Below are 23118 nucleotides of genomic sequence, written 5' to 3'. Positions count from 1 at the left end.
TGTCTCCATCTATCATGGTATCTCTTTCCTTGCTCTCCCACTCTGTTCCTGTTCCAGCTCAACCATCCCATTCCCTTATGTTCTTGTCCCCCATCCCCTACCCTCCATTGTCCCCCTTACCCCCAGTTTGTTCATAGAGAGCTCATCTATTTCTCCTTCCCAGGGTGATCCAAGTATCCCTCTTAGGGTCCTCCTTGTTAGCTAGCTTCTCTGGAGCTGTGGGTTATAGTCTGGTTATCTTTTGATTTATATCTAATATCCACTTATGAGTGAGTACATACCATGTTTGTCCTTCTGAGTCTGGGTTACCTCACTCAGGATGATATTTTCTGGTTCCATCCATTCGCCTGCAAGTTTCATGATGTAATTGTTTTTCTCTGCTGAGTAGTACTCCATTGTGTATATGTACCACATTTTCTTTATCCATTTTTCAGTTGAGGGGCATCTAGGTTGTTTCCAAGTTCTGGATATTATGAATAATTCTGCTGTGAACATAGTTGAGCATTTAGTTCTGGATCATTAGAATTTCTGTGGTTTTTTTTTTTTTAATGTCTACTTGCTTGCTTGTCTTTATGAGTGAGGAATCACTTCATTTTCTTCTCTGTCCACTAAGGCTAAGTTATAATCTCTTTGAAATGCTTTTGTTTCTCCTGTACTCTGTGGACTGTTTAACTGGAGACCCTTGAAAGACCCTGGTCTCAGTATGACAAAACCCCTCACAGAAACACTATAGATGGGGAGGGCTTGACTCCAGCTCATGGTTTCGGGAGCATCTTATGAATTTACCATTTATATTTAGAATGTGCTGCTTATAGTCTAAGCTGAGAAAAAATATACATCTTGACTATCTTGAGTGCTTCCTGGAGTGTTTGGGATAATCAGTTATGTAGGTTATCATAAGTGTTCTTTGTTAAATGCTATCATTTTCTCCATGTAACACTAGACATAATATATTAAAGATATCTTTGGTAATATGGACTCAAGATTATGAGAACCTTGAGTGCATCAGATGTATCAGTTACTTGTCTCATGGCTATGGGTTACTGCTATTTTCTCAGATTTTTTTCAAAATGATTTTATCAATTATTTAAAATCAACTTCCTCTTTGTTCTTATAGACATTCAAATTATTTTTATATTTTTCACATTTTCTCGAGAATCTTCTTTTAATAAATTTTAATAAAATCATGTATGTGTAGTACATTACAATCATCCCCAGCCCCTGTCTTGCCCCCCAGATTCTTCTCAGTTTTTATTTAATCACTACTTTTTCATATACAAACACGCACACGCACACACACACACACACACACACACACACATACAATGTATAACATGCTGAGTTGATTTAGTGTTGCTCATATGTATATGTTTTCAGTACTGATGACTTGGTATTAGACAACCAATTAGAAGCTTAGACTTGGAGAAACCTGATTCTCTCCAAATAGTCATTAATTGTCTATAGGTCTTCATGAAAGGTTTAGTGCTATGATATTTACTTCATCCACATTGGAATGTCAACTGGTATTTAGTTAGGTAACCAGAATGTCATGATAGCCCCAAAAGTACAACAGTGACACTTCTATCTTCCTGCTCAATAGGAGGGAATTCATGTTAGTACTGCAGACTTAGCCAAATAAGTGTGTCTGGTGAGGCCATAGAACCTAGAATCTCCCTCATTAAGGAGCAACATGAAGGAAGCTAAGATAGCTTTGTTATTATGAGTATCTTCTCAATGTGCTTAATACAGTAATGCACTGAGATAGTAGAAGAGTTGACATTTGTTTACCTTTACAAGGGATGAATCCGTGATGTAGATATTCAGCTGTTTTGGTAACTTCATGTTTAGCACCCAGTTCTTAAAAACTGTCAGTCTATCTAAAATTAATATTTTTCCCCATTCTATTCTTTTTTAATTTGAAAAGTGTAGCAACATAGATCACAAATATTCACAGAACTACATATATGATGAGAATGCATTACAACTAAATGAAAATAGCAAATATTTCCTCTGGCGAAAAGTGCACAGACCAAGATGAGGTTTTTCCAGTGGTCCTTGTTGCTTGCTTGGGGTGAATGCTGTTCCCAGGTATTGGACTGTTCTAGAACCTTGATCTTCTTGGATGAGTCGCATATTGTTGTACTCATTATGTCTTCAAAAACAACCCCTGTGACAAGTACACCTTTCTTTCGGTGATTGTTCTGTATAGCTGGGAATGAAAAGACTGGAATGTGTCCCTCATTACATGCACAGTTTGCAGTAAAATTGCCACTGGCTGCATTCTAATATTAAGGATATTAGGGTTTTCTGTGTGTTACTTTTTATCTAATGTTCATGCTGAAATGTGCTTTTTTATATAACTTACTGTGTCTGATTAATCAAAAGAGAGCTGAAGATAGTAGCTCCTTACACTGTATTGACCACTTCTGAAGTGACCATACATATACTGACTATACTGACTATCAAAATACATGTTTATTTAAAGCTTTGCTTCCTTTGGTGTTGCCTATGGCTGTAAAAGGACATGAACATTGATCATGACATTGACCAAAAACTTTGCCTGCTCCACCATGTGGAGTAACATCATGACTATACCATTTGATAGAACTTTTCTTTGGACTGGCTTCTTTAATAACTGAAAGCAAGCTTTAATGGTCTTAGCATGATATGTGTAAACTGAAACAGATCACAAAGTTCTCCCTCTTAGGAAGCTGGTAAGTTCCTTGTTCAGTAGTAAAAACGAAACAGCAACAGTTATTGACATGTTGTAGAACACCTGAATTTATTCCTCCCCTTCAGAGTTCTCTTGGGTACAGAGTAAAGGTTCTGGTGTCTATAGTGGTTAACAAGTTGTTTGAAAGATATGAAAAGCTTTAGTAACAAATTAAATAGTTTTCTGTATATAGTGATAAGTGAAAATTGGCAATTTATTGTTCAAGTTATAATATTCAGAAAGGAGTTAGGGCTGGAACTATGGCTTCGCAGTTAAGGACACTTATACTTGCATGGGTTCTATATTGAGCTCCTAAGGACAAAGACTGGGAATCTCACAACTGCCTGTAACCATAGCTCTAAATGATCCAACACCTTTTCCTGGCCTTAATGGGTAGTTAGAAATTATAAACCAACAGCTGATCTCTAGAAAGTCTTAAAGAATGGTTTTATAGTTTTTCTTTTGTGTTTCAGGTGACAACACTTGTCAACACAAGCAACAAAGGGCCATCAGGTAAAAAGAAAGGGAGGTCAAAGAAAGCTCATGTACTGGCAGCATCCGTAGAACAAGCTACTCAAAACTTCCTGGAAAAGGGTGAACAGATTGCTAAGGAGAGTCAAGACCTCAAAGAAGAGTTGGTGGCTGCCGTAGAGGATGTGCGGAAACAAGGTAGGTGGCATGGTATGGTACTGATACTGAGGGATGCTGTGTGAGCAGGACTTTAGAATCAAAGGGACAGTTCACCTTGTTTGCTCTCTGCACCTGACATTTACAATATTTGCTGGGATTAATTGCATAAATATTTTGCTGTTGAAGTGAGGACATGGCTCCAAACACCGTGATTTTTCTGTTGCTTAGAAATCTTCCTATTGCTTGTTCTTGGTAGATGAAAACAAATTCTCCTGTCAAACTTAACTTGGTATGGACTTGGAATATGCCATCTTTATAAAATGGCTAAATTCTCAATATTTTAAGGAGGATGCAAAACCATGTAGAACAAATGTTTCATGTTATCCTTTAATTATCATTTTAGTCTATATTCTCACACATCTAGCTAGTTAACATATAACTTATTTGGCATTTGAACATTTTTTATTTACAATAAAATACATGTAACATAAAAATATTATTTGAATTGTTTTTAAGGTTCATTTACAGTTTATTGTTGTAAGTCTACGCACATCTTTGAGAAACTAGAAATTCTTCATCTTAGAAAAGTAAAACTGTATGCATTCACTCAACTATCCATATCACTTTCCCCAAAGCCTCTGTGACTCACTCTTCATCTGTTTGACAACTCTTGCTATTTCATAGAAGTGGGATCCTGCAGTATGTCTTTTTCTGACTGGCTTATTTCATTAAATACAATGTCCTCAGCAACCATGCACACTGTAGCATATCATTCTGTTAGCTGTTCGTGACTAATAATATTCCATCATATATATGTTCACAGACTTTGGAGTGGACTTCCTTATTTTGCTCTTGTGAACAAAATTACTATTGTCTTATGCTTAAATAAATGAACATATTCATATATATATATATATATATATGAATATATATACACACATGCATAAGTATGTGTTAGCTTTAATGATCAATTTGACACAACTTAAAATCAACCAGACAAAGAGACTCAAGAGGTTGCATACATTTGACACTCTGTAGGGGATTGTCTTAACTGAGTTAATGGATGTGGAAGGACCAAGCATTTTGGAAGCAGCACCATTCCCTAGGCAAGGTGTCGTGAAGTGTGTCAAAGTAGAAGTGATATTCTATCTGACCACACTCTCAGTTAATAAAGGCATATACCAAACTATTTGTTGAACACTGATTTGTAATGTCTAAAGGAATGTTTCATTATATGATTTTTGGATGAATGAATGGTCTATTTATACTCTTGGTGTAATCTTACTGCCTTTTGCAGTTTAGAGATGAATGTTTAGTATTCTAAATTAAAAATCATCTTTCCTTTCATGTAGACACAGAAATTTTCCTCATTTCTTTGTGTATATGATGTACAGATGTATGTGCATATTTTTTGCATGTGTCAGGGGACACATGCACTTGGTCTCTATGTTTGTGGGGCACAAGTTTGATGTGAAAAATCATGCTCTATTGATTTTCCACTTAAATCAATGAAACAGGATCTCTCAATCAAACTTGGGTTGTGCCAATATAGACAGTATTTCTTACCAGTTTAGTCTGTGGAACCCTTGTCTCCAGTTTCTAAGGCTGCAATTACAGGCAGTCTACCACACTCACCCAAAATTTACATGAATTTCTGGAGATCAGAATCCTAGTCCTCACAATTTTGTGGTAAGAGTTTTAACCAAGCTTTCCTCCCAGCTTTGGACTATACTTCATGCCACTATTCTATTGCCTTCCTCCTAAAAGTTAACTTCATTTATATTGTACTGACTCAAATTGTTGCTTCTACTGGACATGTTTAATGTTCCATATTCCACCTATGTGAACAGAGCACAAGTGTATATGTGTCCTGAAAGTATGAATACCTCTAAGTTTTAAACTGCACTTGGAAGTTGATGTTTTCCTGAAGTATGGTTAGACATCTGCTTGCCTTCATGCATCTGTGCCCCGGATAATGACTTTTTTGCTGTCGTTTTCTTATGTATACTAATGTGCACATGTAAAAAATACAAGATGTGCTCAGTCTGCCAATCGTTTGCACCTGTGAAGCCCTCAGTGTTCTCAAGGTACTGAGCATATTTACAGTGGAGAGTTTTGATCTCCCTACCTCCTTAAGCATCTGTCTTCTTTGCTAACACATTTTCCTGTTTAGTTTCTGCAGCAACCTCTTAGGTTTTCCTTCATTTTTCTTCTTCTTCTAAGTTAGTTGCAGTCTTTGGAACTTGATGTTTGCTTGCCATAAAGCCTATATGAAATGATTTCCTGTAGCTCCAATAGAATAATCAATTGGCTAGATTTTCCTTGTGATGTAAGAAAATAAGATTCTAATTTAGGACAGCTTTCAGTGGTTGATCTTCTGAGAATATTTGAAGAGTACTCTGTGTTATCCATCTCCTGTTACAGAATTGATGCTTATGAGTAACATGTATGAAACCCTGTGGCCTTTTTCTGAACAGTGTCACATGTAAAGTAACAGTCAAATTACTAAAAAGCTTGCTCAAAACTCCCTTTTTAGTGTCCTGGCTTTTGGGTATCTGCCTTACACGCTAGATGCTTACCAGCTGTCAGAGATATAACTCTTTCCAAGCAATGGAGTCCGCAAGCTCCAGTTCCACTACTGTGCCTTCAGATTTTCTTGTCTCCTTTCTCCCCTTCCCCAATGACAACTCAGCTCTTTCTTCACAATGTGATTTCTGTAGCCCATCTGTCTTCAGTCAGTTTTCATATTACTCTTTATTTCGGCTTTTATGCACAGTGTAGAACCTGAGCTGATTTTCAGAGTGACAAGAAGAAAGGAACCCATGAGAAAAAGGTGTGGGTGAGGGCAGGAGTACTTAGTTATTTAACATTTAAAGTATGGTATCATGGCTTCCATCATACACACATATATGTTTGTTAACATATAAGATAAAAATCATGGGACCATTTACATTTGGAGGTAATGGTTTCTTTAAAAGTGTTTTCTTCAGTGTCCATGCATGGCTTATTTATCTAGTACTATATAGGTGGAACTAATTTATTAGCCTTAATATTGCATAGAAAAATGCTCCTGCCTGCATCCAGCTTGCCTTTCCTCATTCTCATCCCTTTTTCCTCTCTCACTCATGCTGTTTCTTCCTCTTCTCCCTCTCCCTTTCTTCTCCTCTGTCTTTCTTTCTCACTTTCTATTTCATTCTCTCTAGTGCTGACATTGGTTCCAAAGTTTTGCCCAAATTAGACAAGTGATTTACCTTTGACCTTCCATCCTCAGCCTTTTTTGTGTGTGTTTTCAAACAAAATCTTCGAAACATTGCCACTATTTTTTTCCAGCATAAAGAGAAGCTAGGGGCTTTACATGCCCATTTTCAGATTTCTGGAATAGAATCATTTAATTTTGTTTATTTATAGCTCCTGGATGTGTGTAGTTTTAATTATTTAATCTTTTAAGGTCTTATACAAAATTATGCATTTAAAATATGTTTATTGCATCTTAGCATGGTTAAATTTAGTTTTGTTTAAATTTATTTATTGTCACCTGAAAACTTATTATCTTCTTAAATCTAGGATGCATGGCTGGTATAAAAGGTGCTCAGAATGCATGGTAACTATCATTTAGCCCTAGTGTATTCTACAGAAAATTTATACTTTCAAATTACAATCTGTAGATGAGTCTTTGAATAAGGATATGATGATGTATACATGAGGAACATGTATCAAAAATACATTTTCATAATTTATATTCCAGTATTCAAAACCTGGAACTCTGCTGACTTATACTTGGAGAAGATAAGTTTTCCAAGTGTGTGTTTGTGTGTGTGTGTGTGTGTGTGTGTGTGTGTGTGTGTGTGTGTGTTCGCATATATAAACTGTCTGCTTGTTTTATCTTAAATAAAATACTTGAGTAAGTGTATAAGCTTCCATGGCTGGGTTTGAACTTCATCAGCATAGGGGCAATGATTACTACACTGTCTAGCCAGGCGCTTGATGTTTTAACACACAGTGAGTGATGTTGAGATCAGAAGCTATCTTGGTTACCTTTCAAGTACTGTGACAAAACACCATAATCAAGACAACTTATAAAGGGAAGTGTTTAGTTTGGGGCTCATGGTTCCAGAGGGTTAATCCATGACATTATGGGTGGGGAGCATGGCAGCAGGCAAGTTGGCATGTTGCAAATGAATAGCTGAAAGCTTACATCTTGACCTACAAGCACAAAGCCAAGAGAGACACTGACATTGGTATCAGCTTTTGAAACCTCAAAGCCCACTCCCAGTGACACAGCACCTCCAACAAGGTCACACCATCTGATAGGTCTCAAACAGGACCAGCAGCCGGTGCATTCAAATCTATGAGCCTACTGGGGCCATGCTCATTCAAAGCTACCCAACGGCTTTCCATGGAACTCATTAGATCTTTAGAAGCTTAGTCAAGATTTTAAATTCTAGTATTACTTTAGCAAATAACTAGATGATGTAGACTAAATTACCCAAGTATGTTAAGAGTTGGTGTCTCCAGGTTTCAAATATAAAGAATGACTGTGTTTACTCTAGGTGGTTGTTTTCACTCAAAGAGGTCAAAGGCATTTTAAAAACCTAAGTGTCTATTGGGTGAGATGACTCAGCATGTAAAAGGTCTTGCCACCAGGTCTGGGACCCACATAGTAGAAGGAGCTCCAAAAGCATACCTTGGTACCCTGGTGCGTGCAAGCAGACATATACACAGTCACACACACACACACACACACACACACACACACACACACACGTAAGAAAGAAAAGAAGAAAGGAAGGAAAAAAGAAAAGAGAGAAAGAAAAAGACTTAAATGCCACAATAGATTTATACATTATGATTTGTTGACTTCCTCTGTATCTTTAGAAATTGCTTGCTCTCTTGCCTGATTTTCTTTTTCTCTTTGTGGTGATACAGTGAGTTCAGTTGTATTGCTTACAGGATAATGAGTGAGGGGCTACTTAAAGAAGCATAGGCAACTTATCAATGGTCACATCCCTGAATAAAATGGCTTTCCTTCTCCCAGTAACGATTAGCCAGTAGGCCTCATCTCCTGCCTGTTAACTAACAAGCCTGCATCTTCTCAAGCAGGCTGCTGAAGCACTAAGTTAGCATTCAATGATCTTTCTGAGGACTGATTGCCTCTGCATGACTCAGAGATGGTGGGAGTTTTATGTAGACCATGCATGTCACAAGAGAATAGATGTGTACATATGAACCACACATAGCAAAACTTTTCAAAGGCAGAGAACACAGACACTGCTATAAACACATCTCTACAATGAAGTGCCCAGGAAACGTAAAACATATAAAGTATTTACCACCAAGACCTTCCTGAACTGAAAGCACATCTCCAACTTTGGTTAGTATTAGAATCATCCGAGAAGCTTTTAAAATCCTAACATCCATTTCCTATCAGAGAAATCAGATTCCTGGGGTATGACCTGGGCATTAATGTTTTAAGCTCTGCACTTGATGCCTCTGTACAAATTATTCCTGAACAAATGGACTAAGTTTCCGATTCTGCATAATGTGCCCATAGATGGTCGATAGATCCTGTTAGCTGGAGGCACAGGTGATCGATGCTAAGTGTATGTGTCTCTCAACAGTGCCTCTTTTGTCTTAAATTAAATATTTGAGTAAGTACACATCACTTTCTCAAGCAAAGTTTAAATCTTAATGTTATTTTGCAAAGCTTCCACACTTGTTGTTTACTTAGATGTAGGCATATAAAACTTATATAGGAAAATCAGCTTGATAGTTTACAGTAAAATATAATAGATTGCAACATCTTATGATGGCTGACTTTTCAATCATGATGTACTACAGGCTCTTAGAAAACGTGTAAGATGATATTTAACAGTCCTCTCTATGAGACAGTAAAATATTAAAGAAGTTTCAGAGAAAAGGAAGATACGCAGATGAATTTAATAAGAAAAATGTGATGGTAAAGGTAAATGTTTATTGAAAATTGGTGAGTAATAGTGGAGTAAGGATTTTAAGTCATTTCCAAAGGCTGTGGATAAGTGAGGATGGACAGAGAAGACCTGATATGATGAGCAGTTTTGTATGAAGGTACAATTTCAACTATGCTAAGATAGTGGGGAGGGTCAAGACTGAGGAAGTTTGGCAACTAAGATTAATTTACAGAACATAATAGAAGGAAGGGAGGGAGGCAAAGAGGGAGAAAGGAACCTAGAAGCTGGTAAGTAGCTGGTTGTTACTTCTATAGGAATGTATTGAAAGATTAACATGCCAAGTGTGGTGATTTGAATGAGAATGACCCCTTAAGTTCATATATTTGAATGCTTAGAGAGTGTCTTTAAGAAATATGGCCTATTGGTGTAGGTCTGATCTTGTTGGAGTAAATGTGTCACTGGGGGATGAGAGGGCTTTGATGTTTCATAAGTTCAAGCCAGACCCAATGATTATTCTCTCTTCCTGCTGCCTGTCACTCTGGATGTAGAACTCTCAGCTACCCTTCCAGCACCATGTCTGCCTGTGTGCTGCCATGCTTCTCTTCATGATGACAATAGCCTAAACCTCTGAAGTGTAAGCTAGCCCCAATTAAAGGTTTTCCTTTATAAGATTTGCACAGTCATGATGTATCTTCATAGCAAGAGAACTTTGGCCAATACAACAAGTTTATGAAAAACTGACTGAATTAGAAAACACCTGGTGCAGACACATGGTTCATGTGTAGTTACCATAGCATATGAAGCTAAACAAAAGCTCAGTACTTTCATAACCCATGATTGTGAGGGTAGCCATGAGAAGGGAAACAAAAACTATATGTTACAAGCATTAACATACAGTTAATACATACATGCAAGAAAGGAGTCAATCAATACAGTTCCAATTTATTGAAAGGAAATAAGAGTGAACATTTGCTCTTATACGAGCCACAGGCTCGTACATGATTGGGAAGTCTTAAGGGACAGCAGGACCAGAGTTGAAACCAGTTTGATTTTGGACATTGATAAATGAGGAGGCCTCCTTAGCAGATGGTGATGCTGTGGGGATTGGACATTTGCAAACCAAGTAGATTTGCAGGTTTCTGAAGTTGATAAATGGATATCCCAGAGATATAACGTTCCTTTGAGTAAGTGTATTAGATGATGAAGAGAGGAGGGATGAGTGCACAATTTGGGAAGAAAGCCCATATTTGGAATTGATAGTGGGATATAAATAAATTGGAAAGGGAAAGCTGCCATGGAAAGTGAAGAGAAACAGTAGAGTCCTAAAATCTGAAGACATCGGACTTTTAATGAAGGAGAAAGTGGTCCATCTGCACCCTTAGGATGCTGGCAGCATGTCAAATTTTTCTGAAACAGAAGACTGTGAACACTTTAGATTTTGCAAGGAAGGTGGCATCATTACATTTAAAACTGAATTTTCAGAAAGTGGCAAAGACAGTAGTCAAAAAGAAGGCATGTGGATGGGACAACAGGGATGCCTGAGGCAGCCTAGCCAAATAAATAAGCTGTAAACATAAGGATCACTGAGAGACGTGTAAAAGAAGGCCCTATTGACCTTGGGTGTCTACATGTATATGCATACAAATGCACATACATACACACATGTCCATATGAAACACAAATGAAATGCCAGAAGCAGGGGGTAGTGAAGTGGGCGGGGATAGATGCTGAAAAATTACAGTAGATAGTATAATAATTGAGCTAGGCAAGAAAGTTATATAGACCTGCCTTTATCACTCTTGGACCATTTACTGTACTTGTTTCTTTTTGTCCCTGTAAATAGTTTGGGACATAGCTGAGTGACTGTGCACTACTCTCTATCTCTGGGGAGAGTAACATAATGCCTTCCACACAGTGGCATTTAATAGATGCATTGGTTGATTACCAAGGGATGGGAGGAAAGCAATAGAAGAATAATGGAGAAACATTAAGAGACAATGTTGAGTATAATTGTTTGCTTGTTTATGTTTTATAGCCTAAATCAGAGAGAGAAAGAGGAAAGCCATAACTGTAAACAGAAAGGGAAAAAGCTCAACTGGTAGCAACATGAGATGCTTAATTAAGAAATGTGTCTCTACATGAAAATCAAATAAAAAGAAGAGGCCAAGTCTAGAGGGCCTTTACGGTAGTCAGGGGAAGCAGCTCAGTAGGTATCCACAGCACACAGAAAGCTGGACTCAGTGGCACTCTTACCTCGGAGCTCCTACAGCAAGATGGCAAGAGCAGACAGGAGAATCCCTGAGGCTCCAGCCAGCTAGCCTGTGTGAGTAGTGGCACATATCAAAAGAGAGACCCTGTGTCAAGTAAGGTAGATGGAAAAGACCCACACCTGAGGTTTGTCTTTGACTTCCACATGTAAACACACATCAGTGTGAACTCATACATACACACAAATGTTTTATAGAAAAGATGAGTTGTACTCATCAGATAAAATTATCTGATTATTTTGAACAGTAAGAGAGATGGGTTTAGTAAGCCATAGATGCTTATTGTTTGGAGAGGTTTAATAGACATGTCTGCCATTGGCAACTTTTTTAATCTTTCATCTGATTTCATTTTTGTTTTAATTTACTAAAAAGAACTGATATTATTATTCATCCCTTGGGCACAGTAGAAAAGATCAATTTATAACAGGTTTGATCATCGGTCTAAGAATCCTTTGTTTCTTCATTATGTAACAGCATGTTCTAGAATTTTCTTAAATTTGAAGTAGACTCAAAAACTGTGTTTTGAATTGTAAAGGTAGTTGTTCTTATCTTTCTTTTCAATGCCAAATTCACTCACAGCTGCTGGTCCTATTCCTCAGCATTTAGAAAAGTAGAACTTCCCCCTTGGCCTTCCATTATTACATCTCCACTTCCTCTGAAGCCAGGGAGCATTGTCCTGGATTTCCTACCTTCAATTCACACCTCAGCATTCTTACTGACCACTCTCTGTTTGGGCAATTACAAATAAAGAGCATTAAGAAATTACTCTGATGTCAATGGGATGTATACCAAGTCATATGTGACTGTGACCCCACACTGATGGTGAAATCTTGGTTCAAAGTGACAGAGGTGCAGGTGAAAAAAAGTGGTGTCTTCATGGAGCCAATTTCAAAAATGAGGTGATGGTGCAGCATTTTATTAGTTGTGCCAAAGCCCTTGGCTTTTCTCTTGTTTGAACTAATCTCACAGATGAACTGAGAGATCAATGTCAAATAGCTATCTATTCTATTTTTACCAAGTCAACACCTACTTAATAACTGTTAACAAATGGATAACATCACAAGACACAAAATAGCAGAAGGGAGAAAGAAGCCCTTCATACCCTTGAGAAGATGTAAGTTTGCCTACTCATCACCTAATAACTCTGTCTCACCTCTTGTTCGTGGGTTGTTGATGGAATGATTGTGGTTCAAGTGAAACTCCCCTTGATATCACTAGTGTGGTCCACATAGCTGAGAGCTGCTCAGAACCAGGTATGGGAGATCCCGCTGTCAAACAGCTCTGTCATTCCACCTCCGATTTTTAAAAAATGATTAAATCACCCATGTGGAAAGATGTGTCCTCTCAAAAGCACATAAACAAAGCAAATCTCAGCAATCCAGGTCGCTATACCAAAGAGGGAAATCGCTTTTCAGAAGTTTTTACCTCAGAAGTTCAAAAAGAAACACAAATATGCATGCAATATTGGACAGATAAGAGGATGGCGTTCCTGTGGAAATGCCACATGCCTTTGGATTCACCTTAATGCAAATGCTAACATTTTCTCGGATTTTAACTGCTGCATATTTTATTCAATAAAACCCATTGTATGTCAACTTTGCCTTAGTTCAGGGCCCAGGTGTGTTCCAGGTCTACCAAGTGCCCTTGCTGGAGGAGAGTTGGAGAGAACACCTGATTATCCTTTCATTTTTTCCTCTCTCTGGAGCCCTTGGCTTTGGGGAAGGTTGCAATGTTGCAGCAAAAGCAATGACAGCATTGACTCCTGCTTGTTTACTGCTGCGCCATTGGTCGGACGCTGCGTAGGTTCCCTCCCTGTCATTTGGCTAGCTATCAGTATTACTGTCCATATTCTTCAGTCAATGACACTATTCTGATAGATCACCCATGCATAATTACACAAAGTGTGTTTAAGAGTTCACTTCTTACAAGCCCTATTTTGTGTGTTAAGAATATAAAATAAAGAAAACAGACATGCCTTGCCTGTAGCAATGTTGCACTCAGATGTGAGACACACAAATGAATAAAAAACTATACAAGTTAGTGATTTCCAAGTGTATAACTATGATGTGAGAAATAAAAAACTAACACATGAAAGAAAACAAAATAATTTGGTAAGTAGAGCTTGGTATTAAACTAAAAATTAAAGGAGAAGACAAGATGCATCAATCAGCAGGGACTCGCTGAATGGTGGAAGGAGAGAGCCAGTTCCACGAAACTATGGCATGCACACCCCCTAGCTCCTGTGCGCACAGCATGTATGCACACAATTGTAATAAAATTTTTAAAAAGTGAAAAATCTGTGCTGTATGATAGAAAATACTAATAAAACTAAGACAAAACACAGTCCAAGACAAAAGATCTGTACCCCACTTCTCTGATCTGATGAAAGACTTGCATTTGTAATACCCAAAGTTCCCTTAAAATTCAACAATGATAAAAAGAACAACCTAATTCAAAAACTGAATGAATTATTGGAACAGAAACATCACTGGAGAAGATGTACAGGTGGGAAAGAAGCAGAGTGAATAATGCTTTCATTCTTGTGACTGAGGAAAGTGATGGAAACAGTGAGACTTTACTTCTTTACCCCTTCACCAATCACTGAGATTTCTGAAACATGTGAACACACATGCTGGTAGAGGCATGGAGTGACAGATAATTCACTCAGGTGGTTGTGAGAGGACATACCCATGTTTTCCTGAATGTAGACTGGCAGATTTATGAAAAACAACATGATCATAAAAGAGTTATAGCCCTGGATATTAACTTCTTGATTTCCAAATGCTTATGTACATGACACTACCTACACATGTCCCATTGTTTTCTATAAACTTTCTTAGAGTAATTTTATAATTGCAGAAATTTTGCAAATACAGTACTAAAAGTTACTGTATACATCATACCCATTTTCCTCATTATTAATACCTGGCACCCTTGTGCTTTGTTTGTCACAATTTATGAATCGGTATTGATGTCTCATTACTTGAACTGAGTGCAGCAAGAAAAGGAAACATAGTAACAAACTTTGGGTTGAGATGCTTAACAGAAGTGGCCAGAATAAAGCAAATACTGATGAATTTTTATTCTGCAACTGACTTATTTGAGTGATGCATGATACAAAGTGATCAATTATAGATCTGTATGGATACAACTCAGAAATCTAGCTTCAAATAACCCTGAAAGAGTCTAACACTCTTTATTCAGATACAAAATTGTCAGTCTAAATAAAGATATTCTATTGACATAAACACAAAAATTAAAGCTAGGAGAGATTTAGGAGGATATTCAAAGAAAGAACAAAGAAAGATAGAAGTCTGTGGACAGCAGTAGAGAAAACCAAGATCAGAGACAGGGTAGTACCAGGAACGTGCTTAAGTCACACGCATTAGAGGACTGTTGCCTTCTGCAGAGCCATGTGTTCTCGGGAGTGCAGCAGCAGAATGCACAGCTTTGCTCTGGGGCTTTCTCAAGTTCCAGTTCTTTCAGCTTCCAGAGCACCTGAGCTGTGTGACTCGGGGAGCTCTGAGTTAGGGTTTTTAGGAGCTCACTGGTGCACAGTTTTTTGGGTTTTGTTTTGTCGTTTTTGCTTGTTTGTTTTGTTTTGTTTTGAGACAGGCTTTCTCTGTGAAGTTTTGTTGCCTGTCCTGGATATTGTTCTGTAGACCAGACTGGCCTTTAACTCACAGAGACCCACCTGGCTCTGTCTCCCGAGTGCTAGGATTAAAGGTGTGCACCACCACTGCCCGGCATGGCACACAATTTTTACATACACCCTTAGAAGCTAGGTGAAGAGCAGCCGAAGGGATCTCAGAACATTGAAGTCTTAAGACATCCAGTGGCAGGGCCTTTACCATTTCACCATTGCTATCCTTCTGGATATTGTTGGGAATTTAGATCTGGTACCACTCTTTCTGCAGGATTTCTTGTAACCCTTGTTCAGAGGATGTTTTTCATGATAAAATTGTTCAGTATTTCAGGTAGATCACCCACTCAGTCATTTCATTTTCATTTGAATATTTTTTTAATTTGGGTGTTTTGTTTGTTTGTTTGTTTGTTTGTAGTGCTGGGGATTGAACCCAGAGCCTGACAAATGCTAGGCAAGCATACTTCCATGGACTTCTATCCTCAAAACACTTTTGCTCCATTTGCAATTCACCTTGTTTGAAGGAACATCCTTAAGCCAACCATCTGATCTCTGGATGCATAAAAGAAAGCAATCTGCATTAGCACATAAAGAAATTTGATCATCAAGGGCTTTCTGAGTAAGCTCAGTCTGTAATTCAGTCAAACAATGCATTTGGCATAACATTGTGACTAATGGGATGTGGTTTCCAAGATAAAGCCGGCTCACTCATGCTTCCCTAATTATGATCTGTGTCAGTGATTTGATGTAAGCCAGACTGTCTTCATTAGCCCCCCTCTTTGAAATGGAAACTTTAGTGAGCATGCTTCTAAATTAGACTACTTTTAGTAAGAAAATAAATGACACAGGGAAAAGAATACTCCTCAAACCATTCTGTGTTCTGCTAAGTGCTTGCGAATGCAAAGTCCCAGAAGACCCACAGTCTGCATCGACATAGAGTCAATACAATAATTTATGGAGAAGCCACCCCACATTTGCAGGGCTGAGAAGAAGTCTTTGTCTTCATAAGCTAATCCTGGGCTTCCAGATAAAATAGATAAGAAACAGATAGACAAGAAAGGAGGGAGGATGGAATGGAGTTGGAAGGGAAACTCGCCTCTTTTTGAAGTTCCTGACAATGTAAGTTTATTTTCCATTTCTCTCAGTTAAACAGAAAAAAAGGAATGGTATTCCCCCCAATCAACAGACCTAACACTGGTGTTTTTGACATTTTCCCATGCTGTGCATTAGAGAATGCTGTTTAGATGGTGACCTTAGTCTTAGGTTTCCAGTTCAAAAAGTATCTAGTTGTGTTGTATGCAAAAGCATATTAAAAAAACCTTACCTAACTGAAGTACTGGAATTATAGGCATACAGTGCCACTACTGGTTACTATACATGGGCGTGCCAGATCTCACTCAGTTACTTATGCTTGGGTAGCATGTGCTTTACCAATTGAGCTACTTTCCAAGCCTCCTTCATTGCCCTTTTAAAAATATTTATTGTATTTTTCATTATGAGTATGTTTGTGTGACTCTGTGCAGATACATAAATATGAGTGCAGGTACCTGTGGAAACCAGAAGAGGGCATCATATCTTCTGGAGTTGGAATTACAGAGGCTTGTGAACCACCTGAACTGGGTGCTGGAAATTGAACTCAGCTCCTGTGCAGGATCAGTAGGCGCATTCTTAACCACTGAGCCTTCTCTGCAGGCCCCTACATTATACACTATCCTTTTTTTTTTTTTTTTTTTTTTTTTTTTTTGGTTTTTCAAGACAGGGTTTCTCTGTGTAGCTTTGCGCCTTTTCCTGGAACTCACTTGGTAGCCCAGGCTGGCCTCGAACTCACAGAGATTTGCCTGGCTCTGCCTCCCGAGTGCTGGGATTAAAGGCGTGCGCCACCACCGCCCGGCACACTATCCTTTTAAAACATAAAAATATTTAGCAATATTGCCATTAAAAAAAACCAAAGCATGTTCTGTATTAGAAATGTGCTGCTGAATGTTGCTCCTTGTAATAATTCTATTATAGAGCCCCAATATAGATTCATAGGGATGAAAGTCAGAAGAATTGAATATTTACATTCATTAGAATGTGATCTTTTGGTATACACAGAAGGGAGAGGGATTAATTGGTTTATTTCCAATCACAGACTTTATGAACTTACTGCTTGGGTAATTTCTTAAATGTCACAATTAAAAATATTGACCTATTCCTCTATGGGCTTTCATTGAAATGGTAGCAGTCATCTCTAATGTCATCTAATAAATTTAAAGGATGGCCTTTAAATTGAAACATATCATCACTATAATTTCCCCTTCTCAAGGCTAGGGCTCTAGATAACCAGGGATGCACTTCTTCACAGACTAACATCCTGAGAGCTACAACATGATGTGTTTATCTCCTTCAGTAGATACAGACAGAGCAGGGGCCTCACCATACACTGGGCTGTTTTTCTCTGAACCAGACCCCTTTTTCCTTATTTTTAATTTCCCATCTAGAAACAATTTTTTTAATTGTTCTCTAATATCTCTTTAGTTTTTTCTTTGCTTCATGTGTGTGTGTGTGTGTGTGTGTGTGTGTGTGTGTGTGTGTGTGTGTGTGTTTCAAGAAGAAAAGGGCAACAAGGCTGCCTTCTAAGTATAAAGGCCAGAAGACATTCTCAGTTGTCATTCCTCAGAAGTTATCTACCTTCCTTTTCTGAGATGGGACATCTCACCTACCTGGAACTCACTGAACAGACTAAGCTGGCTGTCTATAGACTTCTAAAGATTTGCTTGTGTCTACCTCATCAGTGCTTGAATATTTTTACTTTTGCATAGATTCTAGGGAGTAAACTCTGATCTTTGTGTGTGCAAGGCAAGAATTGTACTGACTGAGTCATCTCTCCAGTCTACCCTTTTCACTCTTAAAGATCTGCAGTCCAGCTGAACAATATTCTCTTGTTTCTTGTCTGTATCTTGGTAAAAGATAGAATTATCATATCAATAGTGTGTAAACTAGGTGGCCATCCAGAGTGTATCTCCATAGAATCAGAAGGATGGAAGACACCAATCAGTTGGGACCTCTGTAGCACTTATAGATAGACATCTGGGGTGGGGGTGGGGGGTAGCAGGTGGTGGTGGTTACACAGTGGTTCAGAACCACCACACTTGCCCCTTCCTCAGCAAGTGAGGTCAGCAGAATATGATGAGAGTTGGGCAGCTTGTGTCTCCAAAGGATAACAAAGATGGTGAAGTCTTCACCTTGTTGGAATGAGATAGGAAGATGTCAGGGATTCCCAGCTACCATGAGGGGCTAGTGGCTGGATGGTGAGTCAACAGAAACATAGGTCAGAATGTCTGTAAGAGTCCAATTTTAGCAGGGAGGGGACTGACTTTTGCTGTGGATATCGCTCTGTATGCTGTGAATGTGTTTCTCTGATTGGTTAATAAATAAAGTGCTGATTGGCCAGTAGCCAGGCAGGAAGTATAGGTGGGACAAAGAGAGAGGAGAATTCTGGGAACAGGAAGGCCAAGTGAGGAGTTGCCAGTCAGACACAGAGGAAGCAAGATGTGAAGGCAGAACTGGGAAAAGGTACCAAGCCACAGGGCTAAACATAAATAAGAATTATGGGTTAATTTAAGTGTAAGATCTAGCTAGCAAGAAGCCTGAGCCATTAGGCCAAAAAGTCTTAATTAATATAAGTGTCTGTGTGTTTATTTGGGTCAGAGTGGCTGCGGGCCTGGTCAGGACTGGAGAAAACTCCAGCTACAGACTTTAAAGACTTAAATTGGCTATTTTTTCATCTGTAAAGATACATTCTTTAAAGACGTACACTACAGCTACATTTCTGATGATTCTCAGCTAGGAAGGATAAGTAATTCCAGGAACATTTGATGCGTTCTTAGTGGAATATGGTAGCAAAGCCATTCATTCTGATGTTACAAGTGGCTGGCTACAGGAAGCTATGTATTAACTATCTCTTTAGTTTTATGAGTTTATGGAAGGATCAGGTAAAATTGGTAAGGCCATAGACCCTGCATTCCAGGAAGAGGAGGAACTGTCCAACATGACCTTTGATGGAGAGGAGTTTGCCAGGGCTGTGGATTTGGAGAAGTCCTTCACTGCTGCCAAACATACTGAAGGCTAAACCTGGCCCCTCATTCTGCAGTATTAAAGACACCATCCCTGAGTTGTTGACACACACTATGAATCTCAGGAGAGCAGTCAGCAAGGTTATGTGGTCCATAATGGGAAGCCCTGGTATCCAAATTAACTACAAATATTTTGTGACAAAAAAGAGTCTTAGAATTGACCAGGACAGGTAACAAGGTTCATGTGATTTTTATCTGGTAGGTCAGAGGCAGGTATGTCATCCTCTTCCCCAAGGGATCAGCAGACACTAGAACTTAGTCTCAGAGTGAGATTTACAGTTTCTTTGAAGGTACCTGTCTGTCTGTTAAAAGCCCAAACACAAGGAGATCCTCAAAAGAATAATGGTATCTATTGGGGAGTAGCAGAACATTATAATGGGCATGTGAAACTCCTAATAAAATGTGGGTGTAGTCAAAGAGATTAAGATGAAGGGATGCTCCAAAAGACAAAAATGAAGGTCACATCAGATATTTTGAAACAGTAATCTTTGCTTACAACAATAAATCACAAGATTGGAATCAATGGAGTTTATTAGACCATTGCTGGGCAGATATCTATGTAGAAGTACTACCTGTATAAAGTTGTAGTGGCATCCATACAAAGTTTTAGTAGAGGAGAGATATTTATGATGTTACTAGGCAATTGTGCCAAGGAACCTTCTTCTATAACTTGCAGGCATGATTTAATTTTAGGTTTAGGCTTATTTGCTTGCTTGCTTGGTTTATTTTGGTTTGGTTTAGTTTGGGTTTTGGTGCAGTTAGGGTTGATAGTGTATCTTTTCTTATTCTGATAATGTTCACATTTGTTTCACAATCCCAAATGTTGTCTGCATCTCTGATGAGATACCTAAGCTGTAACACTTACAGAATGCAGTTTTCTACTTTCAGTTTGCTTAATGAGAAGAAATGCTGCCCTCTGCCCTTACCTTCCTGTCCTTATCTTCTTTTTAGATCCCTCACTGGCTTCCAAATCTGGACACGGGCATGCCAAGCTGCCCCATGAATACAGTCCAATACTTAGTCTGGAAGCTTATTGGTAAAACACACCCCAGCCAGGATCTCAAAGGTGTCAGTTTGGCTTGACCTCCAGTAATTAGCCAATGTGTAAAAGCAAAAGATTCTCCTGCTGAAAATTCTGATTATCATCAAATGAGCATAAACAGCAGTTTCAGCTTTCTGCTTGCAGTCTCTGCCCCCTGTCTTTGGGAGATGCATACCTGGGGTGTCTGTAAAGGAAATGAAGATGAAAAGTTAAGCACAGCTCAAGCTGTACCCATGCCTCCTCACTAGTCTCTCACTGTAGTATAGGTTCTGACCTTTTCTCAAGACCTTAAACGTTCCTGATATTTTCCATCTTATTTTTATTATAAGTCCTCAAAATGCAGTAGCACTGGAAAGAATATTTTGTGTTATATAAAAAAAAAATTAAAATGAGTTGCTTCTCCTGCAAAATAAAATTTAAAAAAGGAAGTTAATTCTTAATTGACAATGTGTTCAGCCCTGTGGATGAATTGTTTTGAATAATCAATCAAGACATAGTTTGGCTTCTATAAAGTTTTCCTTCTCATTGTAAGCTAAAGAGACTGGGGAAGACACTGGAAAAGCTGTCAATCAGCACAAGGGTATCTTCAAAACAAGAGCAGTTCCCTCTGGAGAGGTCTCTCAGCTTTTTTATGTTAGCACTGAGAACAGACCATCATGTTATTTAGAAGTCTCAATCCAATGACAGTATTGGATAACACATGATTTTTATTAGTTTTGTTTGCAATTCTGAGAGAAATATTCTTTTCATCAAGTATGCTGGGGATTAAAGAAAAAAATTTATCAAGTACACTGATGAGAAGATATAAAGCACAGTTTGAAGGGCAATATGTTCACTTCCTTTATTTTTCTAGCAGGGTATAGTTAAAATTGGCATTTCCCACATTTGTCTAGGTTTGTAATGCCTAGATTGAAATAAATGCAGTCGCTTGTGCGCTAGAGAACCTTCCTCCTCTCTTTTGTTCTCATGTGGAGCTGTCATGAAAACTACACACTCTAAAACTTGCAGTTTTATGAGTTTAATAATGATTCTCAATTTAATTCTAGTGGTATTTCATTACTCAAAGCACATGCTCTAATAGAATTTTATGTTGCCTCTTCCAAATTTGGAATGAATATCTCCTATCTGAAGAGTAGCAACACACATTAGGGGTGTGTTCAGGGATAAGGATAAATGTCTTTTTGATTAGACAATAATTAATTAGAAGTATCAGAACTTTGGGGTCTTATGTCATTTCTTTACATGCAGATGTTTAGAAGCAACTTAGCTATTTGATGCTTTTGTGATTAACAGTGGACATTATAATTTGGTCCCTTCCAGTTTTCTACATTGTTATTTATCAAGTCTCTATGTAGCATTTGTGTCTTTAAGAAAAGAATCGTTGATTTGCATTTCTCCCTGTGAAAATGGAGTTATAAGCTCCACCTGGCTTTCCAGGTATAAAACGAGATCCATGTGGTTATATATCTTTCCTGTTTTGCTGAATAATTCAGCTTTATGTTCTTCTTGCACAGACCCTGATATTTTTCTTTCACGAGGCAGCAATTGGTTTGGATTTATTGCACACTTTCATCCCAGCCCCTTTCTCTGCAGCTTTTCTTGCATCGCTTTTTCTATCCAGAAAATAACAGTTTGTGTGATTATGAGTTGTGTGACTTTTTTTACCCCGACTATCAATATTGTCGGTTTATATCCCATCTCTCTCTTTTATCTCAGAGGGCATTGGAAGGGAAAAGATAGAGTAGGCCTAAAAACATTACTTGTTGTTTTCATATGCTTTTCTAAAATCTCTAGGTAATAAGATTATTCTTATCTCTGCGTTACTCATCTTCACACTTAATGTCATCTAACAATTCCATCTCTCTTCTTTGTCACAGCTAGAGAATCATATGATTTTTTTCTATCAGAAAAGGAATTGGAAGGTTAACTTGTGTGCTAAGTTTCTGTATCTAAGGAATCTGCCTCCTTGAATTCATTTACTAGATTTCTCAATTCATTCAAGGAAAACGGGACTACATTATAACAATCCACCTTTGGTATTATTTAATCTCAATACCAATTCCACTTGGGCCACATTGAAAAGTTTGAGCCATCTGTGGTACATGCAACATTTTAGGAATTGGGTTAAAGAAACAATACACTCTTTGCCTCTACTCTCCTCGTGAGGATTGAGAAAAGTGGCTGAAGGACAAATGGACCTATGTCATCTCCAAGCAGACACAGTTGTACAGGAAGCTTGTATCTTATGCTGTCTTAGAGGAAAAGGAGCAGGGACCTTGTCACTTTCTCCACTAATTCCCACATTACTATATGGAAAGGAAAGCTCAGAGATGGTTTTTAAAAGGAAGCAGAATTAATGGAATAACTTAGAGCCAAATTAAGGTAGCAATATCATGGAATTACCTTTGGTTTAGTAATGAAGAGTTCATTTTTAGGATGCTATCTCCCAAGTTTAAAGATAACACAGTAGTTTTATTTTACTTATTTCAACACTGTGTTTCCTATTATTTCAAAATTTTTGAGCTACAGCCAAAGTATTAGTAATCAAATATCATTCAACCAATAAATTATGTATCTACATTAGCAGTAGGTATGTACAGAAGATTCTAAGACATACAAGTACATAGGCTAAACTCTAGTTATGTGAAAAATAGGCTAAAATAGTGTTGAAAAATTATGTCTGATGCATGAATGCACAAAAGTTGAAATTGGTAATGAAGCAGCTGGAGAAAAAATGATTTATAATAAAAACTCACAGTAGGAACTATAAAATTTACAGTG

The 23118-nt window shown here is 38.1% G+C and overlaps 1 protein-coding gene across 4 annotated transcripts in view; it reads left to right on the top strand.

Annotated features, from left to right (window-relative positions):
* Ctnna2 (catenin alpha 2) overlaps positions 1-23118 on the top strand; it is a 1136313-nt gene that overhangs the window by 244978 nt on the left and 868217 nt on the right. For all 4 annotated transcript variants that reach the window (XM_059258010.1, XM_059258006.1, XM_059258007.1 and 1 more), the window contains one exon: positions 3187-3382. In XM_059258010.1, coding sequence (XP_059113993.1) covers positions 3187-3382 — 196 coding nt within the window. The remainder of the gene's footprint in view (positions 1-3186; positions 3383-23118) is intronic.

The sequence above is a fragment of the Peromyscus eremicus genome, chromosome 3 (genome assembly GCF_949786415.1).
Source record: "Peromyscus eremicus chromosome 3, PerEre_H2_v1, whole genome shotgun sequence".
NCBI classification, from domain to species: domain Eukaryota; kingdom Metazoa; phylum Chordata; class Mammalia; order Rodentia; family Cricetidae; genus Peromyscus; species Peromyscus eremicus.
The sequence above is the reverse complement of the archived record's forward strand: the minus strand, read 5'-3'. Positions and strand labels throughout refer to the sequence as shown.